The sequence below is a fragment of the Rhincodon typus genome, chromosome 6 (genome assembly GCF_021869965.1).
Source record: "Rhincodon typus isolate 14 chromosome 6, sRhiTyp1.1, whole genome shotgun sequence".
Classification (NCBI taxonomy): domain Eukaryota; kingdom Metazoa; phylum Chordata; class Chondrichthyes; order Orectolobiformes; family Rhincodontidae; genus Rhincodon; species Rhincodon typus.
The window spans coordinates 10,791,701-10,808,561 of record NC_063337.1 but is presented as its reverse complement, the minus strand read 5'-3'; the positions used below and the strand labels follow the sequence as shown (position 1 = coordinate 10,808,561).

The 16,861-nt window shown below is 41.6% G+C and overlaps 1 protein-coding gene across 2 annotated transcripts; it reads left to right on the top strand.

The window, feature by feature from the left end:
• Positions 1-324: 324 nt before the first annotated feature.
• On the top strand, positions 325-16,339 carry LOC109933765 (arylsulfatase D-like). 2 transcript variants are annotated; one of them, XM_020532726.2, is made up of 6 exons: positions 325-464; positions 5,450-5,520; positions 7,644-7,793; positions 8,794-8,915; positions 13,858-13,980; positions 15,912-16,339. In XM_020532726.2, the coding sequence occupies exons 2-6, from the start codon at positions 5,498-5,500 to the stop codon at positions 16,337-16,339; spliced, it is 846 nt and encodes a 281-aa protein (XP_020388315.1). In that variant the 5' UTR covers positions 325-464; positions 5,450-5,497. The 2 variants fall into 2 exon arrangements, with proteins under 2 accessions (XP_020388315.1, XP_048454095.1); XM_048598138.1 differs by lacking the exon at positions 325-464 and adding an exon at positions 602-740.
• The last annotated feature ends 522 nt before the right edge of the window (positions 16,340-16,861 follow it).

The following is a 16,861-nucleotide window of genomic DNA, read 5'->3' as shown; positions in this document are numbered from 1 at the left end:
CCCACCTGTGTTACAGATAGGTGATATCAATCTGTCTGGGCATTACCCACCTGTGTTACAGATAGATGATATCAATCTGTCCGGGCATTACCCACTTGTGTTACAGATAGGTGATATCAATCTGTCTGGGTATTGCCCACTTGTGTTAAAGATAGGAGACATTAAGACGGGATATCGTTCACTGGAATTAGAGATATGGAGACAGACACTAAGTAAACTGGCAATTATACAAATCCTCCTGCCCCAAAGTACCGTGTACAGGCTGTATTTAAAAAAGCGGTCTGAAAAGGTTCGTGTTCACAGCTTGTCTCCTCTGTGGTTTAACTTCTGACTCTTCAAATAATCCAAGTTCTGCCAATTGGACTCAGTTGTTTCAGTTTCTCCTCCCCTTTGCGTTTTTTTTCCCCGTTCGTCGGCGTCAAAGTGATTTCCGGATCCCGGATCCCGTTTGAATGATCCCCGAGGTAAAATGAAAGAAAATATTTTATGCTTTAAAACATGCAAGGAAAGGCGGGGGAGTGCCAGATGAAATGATGACTGGAAACTGTAAAGTTATCCCCGGAAGAGAATAGCTGGGATGTGTAAAAGTGTATTTGCAGTGGGCACTGTGATGTTGCCATTTCTGAAAGGGGCAGTAATTAAAGTGTGACCTTGTGGATGTGCCCTGTTTCTGGAAACGCCACCAGAAACATTCAGGGGTAAAGAGGAAACAGCGAGATTGGTAACAGGGACTAGAACCGGTGCGCACGATGGGCCGAATGACCTCCTTCTGTACCGTAACAGTTCTCTGAGACAGGAACTGACTAAGCTTCAGTAAATATTGCGAACAGAGCGAGGGAAGTTTAGGAAGTGGATCTTTTCATGTTACAGTCTGAATGATTTGGTGTGTGTCTGGGATTGAGTTTGTAACTTTATGTGGCTGATTTGTGAGCTTCCGTCATTGAGCGAGCTTGTTTCCACCATCCCCCATTCATTCATGGGATGAGGGTTTATTGCCCATCCCTAATTGCCCAGAGGGCAGTAAAGAGTCAACCACATTGCTGTGGGTCATGTTTAATCCAAATCACGTAAGGCTGGCAGTTTCCTCCCCGAAAGGGGCATTAATGAACCTGAGAATCGACACTGGATACTTCGTCATCATTAGATTCTTAATCCCACGTATTTTTTTGAATTCAAATACCACCATCTGCAGCAGTGGGATTTGAACCCACGTCTCCAAAGCATTGTGTGGAGCTCTGGGTTAACAGTCAGGTGACATTATCACTCAGCCATTGCCTCCCCATTTGTGGATGAGAGTGAGTGCTTATGTGTGTCCATGTGTCTGTGTAACAATGTGTTTGTGTGTACCAGTGAATGTGCAGGTGAGTGGATGTGTTTGTGTGAACTTGTTTGTAAAATATGAGATCAGGAAGATTACAAATTCTCTTTAATTGGTTTTTTTAAAGCCATGCTAGAAATACACATCAAATTTCAGCACATATATTTAAAATTTCTGATTGTGGCGAACTGTTTTAATTGAACTGTGATTCTATACAAAAATAGGTAACAGTTTCCATCTTTTTATTTGGGGCTGAAAGAGCTGACTTGACACTTTCCAGTCCACTGCCTTCCCCCATGCTAACATTTCCTTTTGATCTTTTAATTTTGAATGAATCCAGCTGCCCTATAAACTGTTCCTATGTAAAAACTTGGGTTCTCGTTGTACTGTCGCCAAGGTCACCATGATTAAAAAGAAATAAGACTCTCATGGGATAGTAAGCTGAGAGTTGAGTTACAGATTGATTTTTCTTCTGCTACAAGGAACGTTAGTCTAACAGTTCTGATGTTTCAGCTTTGTGTGTCTCCTTCTGTTCCTCCTCCTGTTCCTGTGAGGGTTTGCTTCCTGTCTCTTGGACGCTGTATCTAGGGCAGCAAGTGGGAATCCCTGGTTTCTTGATAGACAATTCATTAACCAAACTCTTCCGGTAGTTGGTGAGGATATTTTAAAAGAATAATTATGTAGATGTAATGTTAATAAGAAAGACAGCTGTGACATTATGAATCATATCCTTAAGAGAATAATAACTATAGACCTGCAAATGTATTTATGCACTGTTTAATACACTTAGCATTTAAGCAACATTTCTAGTTGGCGGGGTTGGGAGAGTGGGTCAGTTTAGCTACAGTAGGCTGGGTGGCTGGGTTGCAATGCAGAGTGATGCCAACAGCAATTCCATTTTCGGCAGTTCAGAGAAGATTCATTAGGCTGATCCCCGGTATGGAGTGATTGTCTCATGAACAAAGGCTAAACAAGTGGGGTCTCTACTCCTGGAGTTCAGGAGAACGAGAGGTTATATCATTGAAACATATAGGATTCTTAAGAGGTTTGACAGTGTAAATGCTGAGAAGATATTTACCATCACGGAAGAGTCCAAGATTAGAGGGCACAGTCTTGGAATAAAGGGGCAAAAATTAGAAACTGAGATGAGGAGGAATTTCTTATGTCAGAGGGTTCTGAATCTTTTGAACTCCTTGTCACAGAAAGCTGTGGGAGTAGAGTCTTTGTGTATATTTAAGGCTGAGATACATAGATTCTTGACCAGTAGTAGAATTATGGTCTTATTATGGACTTAACTTCTGTAATATTTCTTAATTCTGTTACATTCTTGCTTTATTGTTATAAACATTTCCATTGCTGGGTTTTTATCTGACTTAGTTACTATGGAACCATATGATAGGAACAGGAGGAGGCCATTCAGCCCTTTGAGTCTCTCCACCATTCATTGGGTTCATGGCTGATCTAATAATCCTCAATTCCACTTTCCTGCCTTTTCCTCATAACCCCTGGGCTGTCTTAATGGATGGCTTATTCTGCTCCTAGATCTTATGATCCAATGAGTTACCTGGTATCAAGCAAGATTATACTTTCACTTCCTAAAGCTATCAATATTGGAATTGACTTCCCGCCAAACGTAAATTGCATGTTCAGTTCATTAATAGAATTTTATATACTGTTATATAAACTTTGATTGATATTTACATATATATATATACAATACAATTTAATATAATTTATTTTAAATTTGGATTTAGAGTTATTGGTTAGTAACATGGGTTTTATGTGTGTCTGAAGTTATCAATAAACTGTTTTCTGTAGCTGTGGTGATTTAAAAAAAATGTTTTTATGGTTTACTTTGTTAAACTAATGGGTTTTTGTTTACTTTAGGATCTTACACCCAGCAAAGCAGACAAATGTACCTTAAAGTTTATGTTAGAAATTTCTGAACCTGGAATATTTTAAAAACTGAAATGAAATGCTCTTAGTTCAGAGGAAGAATTTTTTGTTTCAGTTTTCCTTTATTTTGGGCAGTCCTTTGTTTCTGAGAAGGGGAGAATATAGTATAACTAGATTACCTTAGAATAAAGCATAGTAGTAGTCCTAGACTAGAAGTGTTGTGATAAAACCCTGAAGAGGAATTGAAGCTGAGTTTGTTTAAACTCAGGTATATGATAGGAATATGGTATTAGAGGCTTGAGTCTCGGAGTTAAAGTCTCAGTGACCTGAAAACTATCAACATGTTAGTGGGAGGGATTCTGGTGTGACTACTGTACAAAGGTCACTGTAACAAAGATTTGGTTTCCTTTTTTTGAAATTGATAAAGGAGTGCTTTGGAATGAATGGGTTTAATACTGTTATTCTGTGTTTAAAACTGTCATTTCTTTTGCTTAACAAACTTCTGGTTTATTGTTAAAACAAAATCTGTAACATAGCGTATTTGTGTTTTAGTGAGATACTACTTCATTAAACATAAACAAAACAAAATATGATGAACATAGCCGGATTTAAGTATGAGATCTGAATTGTCCAGTAATAACATCAACTGATCGTCGCAATATTTAGAATATATACAAATATAGTATATACAATAGTACTCTGTCTTTAAGATCTTAAAGTTTCCTTCTCTGTACAGTCTTCGAAACATTATTAAGGAGAGATGATGAGGCCCTTATAGTATCTGGGCAGTTATAACAACAGTTAAAAAGTTTACCTGGTAGATGTAATATTCTTATTTAGCCCCTCTGCTTCAGGGAGTGTTGGATCAGTTCTCCAGACTCATTTGTGCAATCGTAAGTTCTGTCTTCCTCAAACTTAAGTGAGATGGATCACCTGAGAATCACGCTGATCCCGGAAGTTCATACAAAGGAGCTAGGATTGTAGTGGACTTCAAATCCATCTCATTACCCACAGCAAAATGCTGAAACGGAAAGAGGAGTTCAAACTATGAAAGAACTTCTGAAAAAAAAACATTAATTTTGGCTTAATTGAGTTCGAAATCATCCCTGTTGTAAAACTGATTGTCACCAGCAAACGAGAAGTAGACTGTAAACACAGCTTCACCATTGTTTGGAAAATTGAAACCTTGTATTACCATGGAGACCATGATAGAGTCAGAAAGCATGAGAATTCCCAAAGAGAAGAACAAACTGGAAACTTCAGTCATCATCATCCTCAAAGAATCACAGAATTGTTATGTTACCACAGTAGGTGGTAATTCAGCCTATCCTGCTCGTACTGGCTCTTCAGACAAGAAACTTTACCAAGTGCCAATCTCTTGCTTTTCCCCCATACCCTTTCACATTATTTCTATCCAAATAATCATCCAATGCCCCCTTAAAATTCTCCATTAAACCTGCTTGCTCCGCATTTCCAGGCAGTGCATTCTATATCCTAACTATTCACTGTGTGAAAACAGATTTTCCTCACACCAATCTTGCTTTGTTTGCTTATTACGTTAGGTCTACACCCTCTTTTTCTTGTACCTTTTATGAGCGGGAACCTGTTCTGTTCAGCCTACTCATGACTTTGAAAATATTCCATCAAATCTCCTTTTCGCCTTCTTGTACACACTTCTACACACAAAGGATGATAAAAGTTTGGAACTCTCTTCCACAAATGGCAGTGGATGCTAGATCAGTTGTCAGTTTTAAATCTGAGAGAGTTAAATTTTTGTTAAGCAAAGGTGTTAAGGGATGTGGGCCAAAGGCAGGTAAATAGAGTTAAGCCACAGATCAGCCATGATCCCATTGAATAGCAGAATGGGGTCAAGGGGCTGAATGGCCTTCTCAAGTTCTTATGTTGCTATGTTCTCGACAAAGAGAACAGTTCAACTTGCTCAATCTAGTCTCATAAAACATAATTGATGTTTCTCATTCCTGGATTCAGTGCCATGAACAAACTTTTATGATTGGAACCAAACTTTAGGCTCTGTTGTACAATAACTGTTCTCCTCATGAGATTTAAAGCCCTTGTTCAGATTACTGACCTGTAATGGGTCCCTGCTACTCTTATAAACTCTTATATTACTCTTATAAATGTAGCTAGAACTGTCTGTGAGCACCAATTATGTTTGCTGTAACCATCCTATTTCAATGAGTTCTGCGTGCTTAACATTATCTGTTTCTCTTTCAGAAAATTTAATTAAACTACTTTAGTCAACCAGGGACAGACATTAAAAGGATGAGCTTGTATATAAATCTTAGGTAAGTTTAAGAAGGGCTAAATGGATTTTGTATGAATGACTGTAACCCGAAGGATATAGCACGAGCAACATTTCCAAATTGTGGAAGGTGTTTCATGCCCTTGGCAATACTATTAGCATTGCACATCTACAACTTTCCTACCTAAATGGTGTGAATTGAGAAAGCCTCTGCATAGCCCAGTCAATTTAATTTCAATGGTGGGAAAGCTTCTAGGGATAATTATTTGGGGTAGAATTAGTATCAAATGGAAAAATATAATGGGTTGATTAGGGAGAGTCAGCATAGACTTCTAAAGGGCAAATCATGTTGCTGGAGTTTTTTGAAGAGGTAGCAGAAAGGCCCAATTGGGTTAGCACTGTTGGTCGATGCACAAAGACTTTCAGAAGGCATTTGATAGTGTGCCACAGAGCAGACCTGTGCAGAAATTTATAAGTCATGGTACAAAATAGACAGTAGCATTATGGATATAAAATTAGCTGAGTTGGAAACACAGACTAATGAATCATAGAATCTCTACAAATTGGAAACAGGCCATTCAGCCCAACAAGTCCACACCACCCCTCTGAAAAGCATCCCACGCAGACCCATTCCCCTTGTCTGACCCAAACATCCCTGGGCACTATAGCATAGCCAATCCACTTACCCCACACATTTTTAGACTATGGGAGGAAACTGGAACACCCAGAGGAAACTCATGCAGACACAGGGAGAACGTGCAACCTCCACTCAGACAGTTGCCCGAGGTTGGATTCAAACCCAGATCCCTGGTGCTGTGAGGCAGCAGTGCTAACCACTGAGCCACCATGCCACCAATGGTCAACAGCTATTTTTTGGGCTGAAGGAAGGTTTGTAATGGAGTTCCCAGGGGTCAATCTTTGAACCCTTGCCTTCCCTGACATATATTAATGCTGTGTGTAGGTGATAATTTCAGAGTTTGCTGATAACACAAAGACTCGTAAACTCTGAGGGGTGCAGTTGGAACTCCAGAGGACACAGACCGATGGTGGAGCGGGTAAGTTGGGTAGCAGATGAGTTGCAATGCAGAGAAATGTGAGGTGATGCACATTAGTAGAAAGGACGTTGAAGAACAATATAATATCAGGGGTATAATTCTAAATGGGTGCAGGCGCAGAGGGACCTGGATGTAAATGTGCACAAATCATTGAAAATAGCAGGACCAGTAAAGTAATAAATAAAGCATAAAGTATCCTTGTCTTTATTAATAGGGGCATAGATTACAAGAGCAAGGAGGCAACATTGAACTTGTATAAGACATTTGCTGGACTTCAGCTAGAATATTGTGTACAGTTGTGGACACACTCCATAGAAAGGATGTAAATTGAAGAGAGTGCAGAAGTGATTGGTTCCAGGCGGGAGGAACTTCACTTATGAAGATAGATTGAAAACGTTGGAATTGTCCTCCTTGGAGAGAAGAAGAATTTGAGGAGATGTGATAGAGGTTTTCAAAATCGTGACAAGGCTGTATAGAATAGATTGGGTGAAACTGTTCCCAATTGTAAAAGGAACAAGAACAAGAAAGTACAGATTTAAAGTGATGTGCAAAAGGAGCAAGGATGAAGGGGAAAAAACTTTTTCATAGCAAAAATAGTTAGGATATGGTGTGCACTGCCTGGAAGTTTGATGGAAGCAGGTTCAATTGAGGCAATAAAGAGGACGTAGGATGATTATTTAGATAGAAATGGTGTGCAATGTTATGGGGAGAGACAGGAGAATCGCATTAGGTCGTGATGCTCATTTAATGAGTCAGTGCTGGCACGATGGGCCAAATGGCCTCCTCCTGCACCGTGACATTTCTGTGGTTTTACTGTCGGGTTCGGGAGTGGGTTGCAAGTATTGACAACACAGTCTCGAAACACGCTGAAACTCACAGGCTGCGTTTGTGTGATCTTTCCAGTGTGCAGTCGGGATGGTGGAAGCTAACTGCTGGGAGTATGCAATCGGGATATCTGCCCTGACGTGATCTTATTGTCGGATCTTGAAATATGTTACTGCTGAAATTGATGCTTTTTAAGGCAGGCTTTGCTTTTGGTGAAATGCCTGACTGCCCTTTGTGTGCTTTGTTTATTTCACTTGCTTTTTTTTTCCCTCTTCTTTTGGTGCAGGACTGTAGTGGTTACAATATTGTTCTACAGCTCTACACTGCTAACTTATGTAACATGTACAGAGACAAACCTCCAGCCTAACATTGTATTAATTATGGCTGATGACCTTGGCATTGGGGACATTGGCTGCTACGGAAATAATACTATGAGGTATTCTTATTATTTTATTCAGGTTTGGGGATTGGGTATGTTTGCTTTGGTAGAATACCAGTCAGTGAAGGCCTTAACTTTAATGAACAAGAAGGGTACTCTCAAAACGTTGCCAAAATTTGTACAGCATTAATTTGCTGTTAGAATCTGTCAGGCTAAACAGTTTGTTTTCCATTCAGCTCTGCTTACTGATGCATATAGGACATATTTCACACTCTCAACCTGTGCTATAGACCAGGGTTACTGCTCCCAAGGAAAAGGGCAACAGGTTCATTCACAAAGATGATGGCGAGGAGCAGCTGGGTCCTCTACAATGAAAAGGCCAGGTTTGTTCACAAGTCCAGGGGATCAAGAGTAAATTTGTAGAGTAAAAAGAGTAAAGGACAGATCCAAAGCTTCAAGCTTCAATTATTAGAATCATAGAATCCTTACAGTGCAGAAAGGGGCCCATTGAGTCTGCACTGACCCTCCAAAGAGCGTCCCACCCAGACCAAACACCCCCACCCTATTCCCATAATCTAACATTTCCCATGGTTAATCTACCCAGCCTGCACATCCCTGGACTCTATGGGTAATTTCACACGGCCAATCCACCTAACCTGCACATCTTTGGACTGGGGGGTAAACCGGAGCACCTGGAGGGAACCCATGCAGACACGGGGAGAATGTGCAAACTCCACACCTTAGGCAGGAGGAAATGTCAACCCTTCTGTTTTTTTTTTGTTTTTTTTTATATAAAACTGGAGCTGCGTTCAACAATGAGGCAAATTTCATTGGATCATCACCGTCAATTCAACGTTGCCCTTTCCTCTGAGTCCTTAAGTTTGACTTTCAGCCCTTTCGCTTTGGTAGGAAGGAGGCTTTGAGGGTGGACCCAGAGAAACAACTTTTTAAAAAAAAATCATAATTATTGATCTTTAAGCAGAAAACAAAGTGGCACGTTTGGTAAGTGCCAGGTCAGGAATGACTGCGTCACTATTATAAATTTTCTTTTCAACAGAACTCCCAATATTGATAATCTGGCAAAGGATGGTGTGATGCTGACCCATCACATAGCTGCAGCTCCACTGTGTACACCCAGTAGGGCAGCCTTTATGACGGGCAGGTACCCTATTCGCTCAGGTAAGGCAGCACTGACATCAGTATGATTATTCCAGCTGATGGTCATTCCGGGTTTGGTTAGCTCAGTTGGCTGGACATCTGGTTCTCAATGCAAAGAGATTTCATTTCTTGCACTGACTGGTTACTGCCTCCATAACCTTGCCCTGAGGTGTGGTGACCCTCAGATTAAACTCACCACCAGTTGCCTCTCTCCAATGAGCAAGCAGCCTGGGACTATGGTGACTTTACCTTTACTTAATTCTGGACAAGTCAGAATCCAGGGTGAAACCATCGAACATATTCAATGAGGTTGCCAATGCACTTTTAGCCAAAGAAGACGTTTATAGCACAATAGGAAAGAAAAAAAATGTTGACTATGACAAATTTGGAAGTTATTATCATTAAGATCTAGTGAGATCTCAAACAATAACATAAATGTAGGATATTGTTAATAGGTTTACAGATGACACCAAAATAGGTGGCGTAATGGACAGGGAAGAAGATTATCTCAGAGTACAACGGGACCTTGATCAGATGGGCCAATGGGCTGATGAGTGGTAGATGGAGATTAATTTAGCTAAATGTGAGGTGTTGGATTTTGATAAGGCAAACCAGGGCAGGACTTGTACACTTAATGGTAGGGCATGGGGAGGGTTGCTGAACAAAGAGACCTAGGGTTGCAGGTGCATAGTTCCTCAAAAGTGGAGTCGCAGGTAGACTTCATTGATCACTGCATTGTGTATAGGAGTTGGGAGGCCACGTTGGGGCTGTACAGGACATTGATGAGGCTTCTTTTAGAATACTGCATACAATTCTGGTCATCCTCCTGAACGAAAGATGTTGTTAAACTTGAGAGGGTGCAGAAAATATTTACAAGGATGTTACTAAGACTGGAAGGTTTGATATTGAGGGAGAGGCTGAAAAGGTTGGGGCTTTGATCTTTGGAGCGTCAGAGGTTGAGGGGTGACCGTATAGATGTTTATAAAATCATGAAGGGCATGGATAGCCAAGGTCTTTTTCCTAGGACAGGGGAGACCAAAACTAGAGATCATAGGTTTTAAGGTGAGAGGGAAAAATTTATAAAGGACCTGAGGGGAAACTTTTTACGCAGAGGGTGGTACATGTATGGAATGAGCTGCCAGAGGAAGTAGTGGAGGTGGGTACAATTACAACATTTAAAAGGCATCTGGATGGGTATATGAATAGGAAGGCTTTAGTGGGATATGGGCTAAATACTGGCAAATGGGACTAGATCAGATTGGGATGGCTGGTTGATGTGGATGAGCTGGACAGAAGGGTCTGTTTCTATGCTGTATGACTCCATTACTCTGTGTTCTTAAATTTTATGCCATTCTACTGTAGAGTGAAGAGTTAACTAGGTAAGGGAAAGTAACTATAGTCTCATTAGAGAGAGACAACTGATGATGATTTTAACCTGAGGGTCACCATGCCTCAGGTGAGGGGTGAGGCTGTGAAGGTGGACCTTCATGGTAACCTCAGCTTGTGCAGGAATTGAACCTACACCATTGGTGTTCCTCTACATCGCAAACCAGCCATCCAGCCAACTGGGTTAGACAACTAATATTTCAATAAAAGTTACTGAGCATTTTTGTAAGGAACCCTATCGTGATGATATTAGTTCACAAGGAAATGAGCACTGATGGGACAAAACCTTATCAAAGATCTACTCTGCTTATGTATGTAGTTTGTAGTCAATAACTGTTAATAGTTTGCACCAGCCTTGTGTTCAACCCTTATATGCCTCAAGGTCTTAGTGACTTCTAATGATTACTCTTCTTACAGCCCCTGTGAGACCGTGTTTATTAAAATCAAGGAGAAGGCGATATCTTTGGAACCTCAATCAACTGGGTCTATTTATTTTGAATCTGATAATTGCTATTTTGAAGTAACTTAGCAGCTGTTCCCTATAACAATCTGCTTGAGAGAATTGCAGTGAATTTTGAATCAGTCCGTTTGATCGATTCTAAAATTTATGCTCCAAGTGACACTGCTGCCACACTTAAACTTCTCTTATCAGGATCTTCTTCTGTTTCTTCATCCTTCAAATATTTTTTAAGCCTTCTCTTGAATTAATCTACACACTTCATATGGTAGGGAGTTGCACAATTTAATCCCTATCAAAACAATGAAGCTTCTCTTCAACTCCTTATTATATATCTTAGTTTTTTTCATTCTCTCACGAGATGAGGGTGTCACTGGCTAGGGAGCATTTATTGCCCATCCCTAATTGCCCAAAGAGCAGTTAAGAGTCAACCACATTGTTGTGGGTCTGGAGTCACATGTAGGCCAGACCAAGGTAGGGATGACAGTTTCCTTCCCTAATTAATGAACCAGATGAGGTTTTCTGCCAATCGACAATGGATTTATGGTCATTATGGCAGAATTTGGACCAGGGTCCCCAGAACATTACCTGGGTCTCCAGATTAACAGTACAGCATCAGCACCACTAAGCCATAGTGTCCCCTTAAAGAAGTGTCTATCTTATATTTATAGCCCCTGTCTTGGGGTTGTCCCACAAGGGGAAACATTTTCTTTACATTTAATTCATTCTTTACATTTAATTATGAGGGTGTCATGGACCAGCATTTATTGCCCATCCCTAATTGTCAGAAGGCAGTAAAGAGTCAACCACACAACTGTGGGACTGGAGTCATATGTAGGCCAGACCAGGTAAGGATGGCGTTTTCCTTCCCTAAAGGGCGTCAGTGAACCAGATGGGTTTTTTCCCAACAATCAGCAATGGAATCATGGTCACCATTTGACTCTTAATTCCAGATTGTTTCAATTGAATTCAAATTCTGCCATCTGATGTGGCAGGATTTGAACCAAGGTCCCCAGAACATTACTTGGATCTTTGGATTAATAGTCTAGTGATAATGCCACTAGGCTATAGCCTACATCCATTGTATTGGCTGCTCTCATAATTTAAAGGTCTCTAATAGGTCATACTTCAGTCCTTTCATTTAGAGAGAAAAGACCTAAAGTCTGATCAATCTAATTGTGTCAAATTTTGTGTTCATTTGTTAATAGAATTTAATCCTGTCAGACAAATTATAATTTTGCTGCGTGAACCATTGTGTTAAATCTGATTATTTCTATAAAAAAACCTTTCTGATTTACACAATAATACAGTGCTCGAAAAATACATGTTGGCCAAGACACCAGGAGAACTCTGACTGCACTTCTTTGAATAATACCATAGGACGTTTAGCACTCATCTTGTCTTTGTAGTTTAATAGTACACCTGTCAATGACTTTGCTATTGAGGCCACCAGAGCTCCCAGCCCAACCTTTAATCAAGAATGTTTGGAAGTTTTTGAGAAAATTTGTAGCTTGGGTTGCGGATGAGGTTGTAGATATGCTCGCCGAGCCAATGGGTTTGGTTGCAAACGTTTTGTTGCCCTGCTGGGTAACATCATCAGTGCGTCTCCAGTGAAGCATTGGTGCTCACTTGTTATTTACATCCTTCAGTTTGCTGGGGTGGTTGGCATTACTTCCAGTTCTGTTTCTCAGTGGATTTTACATAGGACCGAATTCAATGTGTTTGTTGATGGAGTTCTGTTCGGAATACCAGACCTCCAGGAATACCATGCAAGGACTGTGAGAAACACTACATAGGCCAAACCAGAAGAAAACTGACAATACGGATTCATGAACACCTACTAGCCACCAAGAGACATGACCAATTCTAACTTGTCTCACTACGCACGGACAAAGAGGGAGACGAATTTGACTGGGACAACACATCCATAATCACACAAGCCAAACAGAGACACACCAGGGAATTCCTGAAGGCCTGGTATTCTAACTGGAAGTCCATCAACAAACACATTGAATTAGATGCTGTGTACAACCCATTGAGAAACAGAACCGGGTGTAATACCAACCACCTTAAAAAGCCGAGGCAAATAAATAACAAACGGGACAGAACACTGATGCTTCACCAGAGGTGCACTGACCATGTTACCTAGCAGGGCGTATGAAACTTTTGCAACCAAGCCCAGCAGCTTGGTGAGCAAGTCCACAACCTCAAGGATGTTTTGGTTGATCTCCCACACAGACCACATGAGGATTCAGGTATCCATGTTAACTTTGTGTTTATTAAACCAACCTCAGTGAGAGAGTTGGACTGGCTGAGGAGAATTCTGTTGAATCCTCTGTCTGGCTTTGTCTCACACTGTCCAATTTCTGTCCCGTACATTTAAAAAAAGGAATGTGTTCACGTATGCGTACATTGTTTATGTTTCATTCTTGTTCGGTCAACAGAAATATTTCATTGATAGTAGGAACTGCAGATGCTGGAGAATCCGAGACAACAAGGTGCAGGGCTGGATGAACACAGCAGGCCAAGCAGCATCAGAGGAGCCTAGACCCTTCATCAGAAAATTTTTTTTTTTCTCTCTGATGAAGGTTCTAGGCCCAAAATGTCAGCCTTCCTGCTCCTATGATGCTGCTTGGCCTGCTGTGTTCATCCAGCCCTGCACCTTGTTATCTCAGAAATATTTCATTCTTTGGCCTTTCTCTTATCCTGTCTATAGAATTCTGTTTATACTCTCTAATCTGCTGTCAAGGCTGATACAGGTTCCTCTTCAGTCATTTCTGCTGAAGTGGACCCGAAGAATGTTCAAGGTTCATACCTGCTAACATGCGCTTTACAGTACTAGCTCGTAAATAGTCACCTTACTCCCGCAGGCCAGGTAGCATCAGAGGAACAGGAATGTCGACGACCCGAAACGTCAGCTTTCCTGTTCCTCTGATACTGCCCGGCCTGCTGTGTTCCTCCAGCTCCACACTGTGTTATCTCTGACTCCAGCATCTGCAGTTCTTGCTATCTCACCTTACTTCAATGTTGCCTTTTGAACAAAATTTTGTTTAATTCCCACTACAAGAAAATAATACGAGAAGGTATCACGAAGTTTGTTTCTCTGAATTTTGATTTAAGGTATGGACAATGGTCACAGAGTGCGCGTACTTTTGTTCACTGGCAGCTCTGGGGGTCTTCCTAAGAATGAGACTACATTTGCAGCACTATTGCAAAAACAAGGATATGCCACTGGCATTATAGGTATGGCCAAATGGAATTTTATCTAGTTTTGTCTTTACAAAATAACCTGAAATATTCTGAGGTGGCAGACTATGAAATAAAATGCAATAAGTTTCAAATGAAAGGGAATTTCCTGTGGCTACTTTACCACAACACGCACACACAGTGAAGGTAAAATTGCCTTGCTAAATTGGGTTTAGTCTTTACATTTTTCAACTGCCTGATGTGCCTTCAGATATTTTACAGCTAAATAACAGTGAGGGCTGGGAAAAAGGTTTGTTTCGTGCAAAATGTATTTACTACCCAAGGTCTTCTAGTTGTTAGCTTTTGATAGGAAATGGTTTCCAGTTTTACCTCAACACCTGTCTGGTGATGTGGCTGACCAGCATAGGTCCCCACATATTTAATTGAAAGTTGATTTTTTTCAGAATAGTCTGACCTGATGATTTAGATATACCAAAGCATGGGTATTGTGCTGTCAAGTTTTGCTGTTGGGGAGTGTGTGAGAAAAGATCTGAATTGGCACGCCTGCAGAAGAGGTAATAAATATAATCATAATGGCTTCAGTCACCAGGCAGGAGGACTGAAATTGTTCTGGCCATTTCTAGATGAGAATGAAGGGAACACGGCAAACATATGAACACTGAGCGGTGCATCCAGAAACCCTGCCTCCATTTCTGTCGTGTGCCATTGCCCTAAGGATGGGTGAAGAAGGGGAACTTCAAACAGTCCACCCCTGTTATTAAGAACATAAGAACCAGGAGCAGGAGTAGGTCATCTGGTCCATCGAACCTGCTCCTCCATTCAATAAGATCATGGCTGATCTTCTCATGGACTCAGCTTCAATTGCCCACCAGTCATCATAACCCTTAATTACTTCACTGTTCAAAAATCTACTTATCTTTGCCTTAAAAACATTCACCAAGTAGCCTCAACTGCTTCACCGGGCAGGGAACGCCACAGATTCACAACCCTTTTGGTGAAGAAATTCCTCCTCAATAAACCCACTTACATTGCCGCGGGCTGAGTAAGCGTCCATCTACGGGAGGGTTCGGCATCTCTCAGGGTTTTATGCCAGCTTCAAGTGGAGGCGTGAAGAACCATGAGACAGATTTGCGAAGCATTGTAAAAGGTAGCTAAAATGGTTTTTGCCTCCTTACACAGCTCATCAGCATTTATCGGTGCTGTAGCATGTGCCTGTTGAGCTGAGCCATGCTAATGCTGTGAACGGAAGGTTCAATCACCCATTTAGCAACGTATATTCCAAATTTTCTCTTGACATTATTGAACATGTTGTTGGGATGAATAGCGTCAGGCGTGCTGAGGAGAGCAGTGGTAAAGGGTGGGGTGGAGAGTAAGGAGCATGTGCAGAGTGGGTGAGGGGTTTTGGACATTTGCAGGGAGTTGAGTTGTTAGATACATTCGAATGTTAAAACACTTCTAAATATAATGAAGTACATTTTTGAGGCCTTCTGCAGACTGTTCACCATTCACCTGTGGTTCCATCAGAAGAACCTGGTCGATGTAGCTGGGCATGATGGGCTGAATGGCTGTAATATCTCTGTGATTCAGTCTTTTGGAAGCTGGAATGGAGGCGGACCATTAAACCTGCCCCTCTATGGCCTTCAGTCCCCAGTGCAAGTCTGAAGAGGAGTGCAGCGAACCTGCCTCTAGGCCAAATGTGGCCTTGACCCCAAGAACATTCTGCTCCCCAGCAGGCTGGAGAAGGAGGCAGCATCGCAGTATGGGTTCGACCCCACCTCCGTCGGGAAAATCCAGCCCGATACATTCGTTTTAAGAACATATACTTAGCGTGCAGTTGAAACAGCGTCCCAACCCTCAACTTTTCTATTCCCCGCTGTGACACCTAAGAGTTCGAAGTGCATAGAGGGTATCACTCAAATGGATTGCCTTAAACAATTAACTGAATTGTCCGTGCGGTCTTTTTACAGGAAAATGGCATCTTGGAGTAAATTGTGAATCCCGCAATGATCATTGTCATCATCCACTCAACCATGGGTTTGATTTCTTTTACGGAATACCTTTCACAAACTTCCATGATTGCAAGCCAGGGGAAGGAAGTGCCATTTTAACTAACTTCCAAGGTAGACTACGTCTGATCAATGACACCCTGATAGTGGGACTGTTGATCCTGTTTGTTTTGAAATGGACTGGCTTTACCAGTATTGGCTGGGGGATAATTGTGTGGCTCACAGTTTTATGCTCCCTGTTCTTTGGGGCCTGGTACTGTGTTTTTGGTTTTGTGAGGCTCTGGAACTGCCTGATCATGAGGAACCATGATGTTGTTCAGCAGCCATCAAACGGAGAAACCCTGCCTACCAGAATGGTCGAGGAAGCTCTGGCATTTATTGAAAGGTAAGAAACATTGCCCCAATACCTTTGGAGGTGTGTTTGGACATGTGGGAAGGTTGGATCAAATGTGCCACCATTCTGGTCTTAAACTGGGCAGTGCAAGTGTACGCACTGAAGGAGAAATTGTTGGAGAAGCTCAGGAGGTGTGGGCAGCATCTGCGGAGAGAAAACTGAGCTAAAGATTCCAGTCCAGTGACTCTCCCACAGAGCTGATAGCAGCCAGGGAAAGGTGGTATTTATGCTGATGACTGTGGTGGCTGGGAGATAAAAAGAGAGAGCTGATAAATGGGGAGGGAGCCCAGACAGTGAGAGAAAAAAATATTGAGGCAGACAAAGGGATTGACATAGTAAACCAAGGGAAGAAAAGAAGCTGGATAGGATTAGGGGTGGCACAGTGGCTCAGTGGCTAGCACTGGTGCCTCACAACACCAGAGACCCGGATTTGATTCCAACCTTGTGTGACTGTCTATGTGGAGCTTACACAGACTCTGTGCATATGCATGGGTTTCCTCCGGGTGCTCTGGTTCCC